This window comes from Corvus moneduloides, chromosome 4 (assembly GCF_009650955.1).
Source record: "Corvus moneduloides isolate bCorMon1 chromosome 4, bCorMon1.pri, whole genome shotgun sequence".
Taxonomy (NCBI): domain Eukaryota; kingdom Metazoa; phylum Chordata; class Aves; order Passeriformes; family Corvidae; genus Corvus; species Corvus moneduloides.
Window position 1 is genome coordinate 44579339 of NC_045479.1, and position 6040 is coordinate 44585378.

At 45.2% G+C, this 6040-nt stretch overlaps 1 protein-coding gene across 5 annotated transcripts in view; it reads right to left on the reverse strand.

The window, feature by feature from the left end:
• Positions 1-2519, reverse strand: part of ANO6 (anoctamin 6) — a 70791-nt gene extending 68272 nt beyond the window's left edge. For 4 of the 5 annotated variants that reach the window (XM_032105921.1, XM_032105920.1, XM_032105919.1 and 1 more), the window contains exon 1: positions 2367-2519. In XM_032105921.1, coding sequence (XP_031961812.1) covers positions 2367-2454 — 88 coding nt within the window. In that variant the 5' untranslated portion in view covers positions 2455-2519. The remainder of the gene's footprint in view (positions 1-2366) is intronic. The other variant, XM_032105922.1, reaches the window with a different exon arrangement.
• Between the last annotated feature and the right edge of the window lie 3521 nt (positions 2520-6040).

Here is a 6040-nt window from a genome sequence, read left to right on the forward strand (position 1 = left end):
AATGCTTCTGACATGAGTGGTTTGCTAGTCATCAGCGTGGATAACCAAAACCAACTGTGTGCCAGAATGAGACAGATCCCTCCCTTTATGTGCCATGACTACAACTTCAATATTCCATAATAATGCTTTTCTGATGAGCTACAAACACTTTGGATTGATCCTGAATAGAACTGGAAAGAGTTCAGAAATCCTGCTTACTTCCTGAACCAGGGATGATGTCCTTGCGAAAAATGCAGATGCAAGTGGTACAAAAAAACTGGAGGTAAATGGATGATTTACAAGTTTGTCAGACTTGTAAATTATACCTGTAATTATAGGTAACATAAAAACCTTAAGACAGTTACACATGCATTTTGCAAGAGTAGCAAATATGACAAAGCCAGGCACTGCGTAACAGGCTTTGCATAACAACTCATGAAATCATCAGTGCACAATTTTTAGGCAATTTTGCCACATAGGATGAGTTGTTCCAAACTGCTGTATCCAGTATATGAAGCTCATGACTTGCTGGCTCTGAAAGCTGAACTATCCCCAAGCTGGATAAAGAGTTATGAGTAGGAAACAATTCAGTTTTTCTCTGGGGTGAAGAATGGAAAAGACAGCTGTTGATTAACACTGCAGTGCTGATCCACCCTTTAAATTCAGGGAGTGGAGTCAAACAATACCTTTGCCTCACTTCATATGGAAAATTGAATTTGTCTTTGGACTATTACTGTAAGTCAAGGGATACTCCCATCTGAAACAAAGGCTAATAATGTTGGAGGAAAGACATTCCCTGCTTTCCACAGACATGGGGTGAGGCTCAAACTTTATACACTTTTGGAGTGAGCTAACTGAATAAATGTGGCAGGCTGTATTTACCATTATTAAAGATTAGTATTTGGAGGCAGTTAGAGTATTAGAGAAAGTTAATGCCACTAGAATTTTTTACAAATGCAGAAATTCAGACTCAACACTAAAAAAAAATCAAAATTATGTTCTTTTCAGTTAACACATTCACAACCTTTTGAACAATAATGAGCAGAAACCTTTTTTATTTATAAAATTTATATATACAGATCCAGCTTCTATTTGCTTGTCTAACTGATTTTTGCCTGCATTACTTATTCGTTAGATTTATTTTAACAAGTTAACTAGAAATAAAAGACTTTAGAATATCTTGGCTACTACAGCTGAAAAACAGCTTCTGAACAGAAGTAAATCTGTGTCTCCTCAATGAAATGAACAGATCCCTTCAGTCTGAACCAGCTGAGAAACAACCCTTTTCAGGCTGTTTTCTGGAAATACTTTAATAGAATTCATTCCCACAGTAAATACAACGTCATTGTCCTGGGCTACTGGCATTGGAACAAGACTAACACTTTGAATTTAAAATTCTTTGTCCATGTTACTGTCTGCTTTTCTGGCAGACACAACAGGCCTTTTTCCCCCCACCCCAGCAAGATTACTATCTTTCTTTGCTTTGCCAGTTTTCCCCTTACATTTTACTTTGTTTTGTTGGTTTGCTCATTCTGGCGGGGAGGGAGTCGTGTCACTGAAAGAGAGTAGGTTTAGATTAAATATTAGGAAAAAATTCTTTACTGTGAGGATGGAAGAGGCTGCCCAGAGAAGTTGTGGGTGCTTCATCCCTGGTTGTGTTTAAGGCCAGGTTGGATGGAGCTATGAGCAACCTGGTCTGCTCGAAGGTGTTCCTGCCCGTGCCAGGTGTGCTGGAACTGGATGATCTTCAAGGTCCCTCCATCCCAAGCCGTTCTGTGATTACTCTCCGGTTCAGCTCCGCTGTCAAGCTAAGGCACGCCAGTCAGGCAGCATGAGGAGAGAAGGGATGCTGGGAGCGCCGGGGCATGCGGAGGCGATCGCATGTTTGCATTTTCCTAAGGACCAAGGCAGCGGGCACGGGTTGTGCCTGTGCTGGGAGATCACTGCGACACCGAAGGTCTCCAGCGTCGCACTTACTGCAAAGTGCTGCTTCTGCCCCCTCTCACGCGTTTCCTTCCCGTCAGAGGGAAAGGAACAGGCAAAGTTTTCGCTGCTTCTCTCCCACTGCGCCTAGCCGATGCTACGGCAGCAGGACCATCGCCACGGCGCTCCATGAGGCAGCCACACCTGGCACACACCCGCCAGCACGGACAGAGACATCCCGTATTTTCCACGGGAAAACCATCGGTAGTTTTAGCGGAAGGAGGCGAGCGGCGGTGCGGGCTCCCTGTCTGCCTGTCGCTCCCGGTCCCGGCCGGCCACAGCCCGGGCGTGGCACCGGCCCCACCAGGGGCTTCCCCTGGCTGCAGCCCCCGCCGAGCCACAGCCGCCCCGGGGGTGAGCCCACTGTCCGGGCGGGACCCTCTCCGAGCCAGCCACCTACTCACCGATCTCTCCGTCATCATTATCATCATCTTCCTCCTCCTCCTCCTCCCCCTCCAGATCCAGCAGCACATCTTGGTTCTCCACATTCATCTTGCCGAAGTTGCGCTGCCCCGCGCCCGCTCCCCTGCCAGCCCCGGGGGCGGAGCGGCGGCGGGGGGCGGGCGGCGGGCGGCCACCGACACCTTCCCGGCAGGAGGGGCCGCCCCCGCCCCGCCGGGCACGGCCCTGCCCCGCGCCCGCCCCAGCCGCGGCGCCGCGGGCAACGGGAGCGCCTTGCTCCTTAAAGGGCTGGGTCTTTGAAAAATGTGTCAAAATATGCGCCCAAGCATTGAAGGACTCACCGTCGCTTAGCACTGCTGAAAATGTGAAGCCCACATCCACAAAAAAGCTCCAAAGCAACAAGTAATGGTAGAATTATTTGGAAAAGGTAATGGAAATTGAAGGAGGAATGCTCAAGGACTGAATAAAAAGCCGATCGCTAGAGCTCTAGTAATGTATTCAACTCGTTGTTGGCTATTTCACAGGAAAGAGGTTGTCCTCATCTCCATCTTCGCCTCCAGACACAACCTAGGAGAATTTTGCAGCACAGAGAATGCAGAATTGTCACTATGCAGGAATGCTGCGGGGGCAGAAGTGCTCATAAAAAGGGATTTGAGTGCTCAGCAATATATTCATCTGCTCACGTGTGTTGGTTCCAGGGGCAAGTAAATGGCTCCTAAAACTGCAAGACATCTGGATGAGTACCCAGACAGGAACTGGACTGAGGTTGTACAGTGGGAAGAAATGGAAGTAATACTGTAAAAATGGATTGAAGAAATGGGGGAGCAATATGGGGGAGCAAAATGGGGGAAAGAGAAAGATAAGAAGAACAAGAGAACATTTGAGGTTTTTTTCCTGTAGAAAGCAGTAAAAATCCTATAAGCAATCTCACTCTCTAGCCTGTTGTTGATACCAAAATGACTCACAGGACCCAGGATGTTTAAAGTGTACAAACAAGAAACTGGAAGAAAAGCCATTTGTCAGATAAGCTTGTTGCTTCCTAACATGGTTATCTGTTGTCAGTCAGCTGTGGGTTAGAGTCACAGCAGGGCTGGGCATTACAGCAAATCTAAGTGCAAGCACTTGCAGCAAAAAATGAGTTGAGAAATTTAATTGCGGAGTTTTGAAAGAGCTCTGCTTGGCAAAGGCCTTCTCTCATAGGTTGCTTAAAGACAGAAGTGGTCTGCAAAGGCATGAGTGAAACTGTCAGAACAGAAGCTCCTGCTCTGCTGTGTGGATAACACCTCACTAGTATTATCATTATCTGCACCATCTGACACTGTGCATTTTTCTCACTCAGATTAAGAAAGACTCACAGAGCAGAACCAGAGAAAAAAGGCAATATGATGGGAGGATACCCAGTGGGGGGTAATGATGCATAGCAAGATGTGTTCTTTTTTGTCCTAAGTTAGAAAGCTGGTGTGCTGCCCTGTGACACATCCAATCTGCCTCTGACCATCTAAGAATGTGCCTTACTTACTGCTGTGACCCCTTGTCAGGTTTCACACTCCATGAGGTTACAGGGAGAGAGTGAGTTAGTCGCTCCTAGCCAGGAGTGTTCACTCCAAGATGACTCATTTGCAGACACGTCATGGTTTTGATGTGACCGGCACACAGCTGCAGTAACATCTTTACATACCTGTACTGTGTAATATTCTTCTGCCCCCTTTCCTTGCAGGTCCTCCCCAAAATGTGGTCCTGGCTGGTGAGATCTTTTTTCATAAATAATGGGAAGAGGGCAGGGATTGTTACAGACAAGGTACAGATTGGCTTAGAATGGTGACATGAGATTTGTGCACTCAGATACTCTCCAGGGACATCATTGTTACCTTGGTTACATACTTCCCATTTTCACATTTAATGAATGAAAATATAATCCAAAAACATCAAAGTTAAAAAAAGAAGAGCACTTCAAAACCAGGCTTTAACAAAATGTTGGGTTTCTTTAACTTGATGCTAGTAAAAATACAGGTAGAGGATCTACCTCCTGCTTCCAGCATAAAGATTTCTCCCAGTATTTATGGAACATGAAGATTTTGTAGGCTTCATTCAGCCTTCAATACCTGAATGTTCGATTTCACAGATTACAGAGCTGAGATTTGCAGATACCTTAAAAACCGAGGGGAATATTGTGTGTAAAATTCACAGGAAATCCATGTATGTTGGAAAATGCATAGCTATTTTTTTTTTTAACTTTGCACCAGATGCAAATATTTCCATGTGTACTTTTGGTAAAGCACCAAAGCTTTAGAAGCTCAGTTTTGTTACTCCTGAAAAACAAATTAAGGGAAAAAAAGTAAATGAAGAGTAAAATGCAACAGCACCACCCTGCTGCCATCTCTTTGTCAGATGGATAATAGCAAAAGATCCGCTTAAAGAACTGCAGTTGGGTAAACTCTAGCCAAGTTTTTCAAAAGTCATCTGAAATGAAAAAGTTGGGCTAACTAGTCCTCACCCCAGCTCAAGCATGACTGTATTCAATTTTATTGAAGAAATAAAACTCTTTTAATGTTCCTGGTAGTGCGAAGCAGAGACAGTCCATGGAGCCAGTGGAAAAATTGCTTGCATGGGTAAGGGTTTCATAGCAACTGTAACCATATAGGTCAGGAAGAGGGTAAAAGAGATTGTTTAGCCCAGTGGTGACAAAATTCTGGCGCAGGCACCAAGTCTTTAAATGGCATGGATCTGGGCTGACACCAGGGGCTCTGAGTCACAGGGCCTTTGACAAAGAATCTGGCACTGAGCATCAGAAACATGCTGTCAGTCACTAGTCTGGTGCAGCCCCCAGCAGTAAGGCAGGTTTGAACACATCCAGACACTGGTGACAAATATTTTCCATCATGAACTTGAAATTGTCTGGTGGGGAGTCCACGAGGCCCCCAGTTTCACTCCTGTTGATACACAGCCAAAATAATTTTGCAGCATTTGAAGCTGTTTTCTTCTTGTCCTTCTCCCAGCATCCGTGAGAACAGCTGGTTGTTGTTCCCTTGATAATGATGTATTAGATGTGGAAAACTATCACCTTAATGCCTCTGAAGCTTTTCCCATCCAGATTACACAAATCCAGTTCTTGCAGCCTTCCAGCACGTATCACTGCCTGTGCTTTTCTCTCTGTTACAAGTTAGTGTAAAAAACGCAGTGTGAGGATCTATGGTAGGAGAAGGTGATAATCATTTTACAAAATCTCTTAAGTACACTGGCTTTACCCACTCACAGTCCTTTTCTCAATGATTGCATTCACTTACACTCTCACATCCACATAATTACGAGAACCAGCATGTAAGTGTCCAGATGGTCTGGGCAGGGTCACTTCTGTACAACACAGAGCACCAGGGGGCCATGGAGCTCCATCCTTGGAGATACTCAAAAGTCACCTGGACAGAGTACAGGTGGTCCTTGATTAGCAGGGGGCACGGAAAAGACGACCTGCAGACGTCCCTTCCAACCTCAACCATTTTGTAATGCTATGATTCTGTGATTCTGTGAAGGCATGCCAGGTATTAGATCCTCATCATATCCCTTGAGCAATGACAAACTCATTTTTGGACAGGTGTTTTGTACCCAAGAACCAAAAATCACAATGACATGATTCTTTTACATCAGACTTCTGCTTATTTCCACCTCCATAAATTTTAGG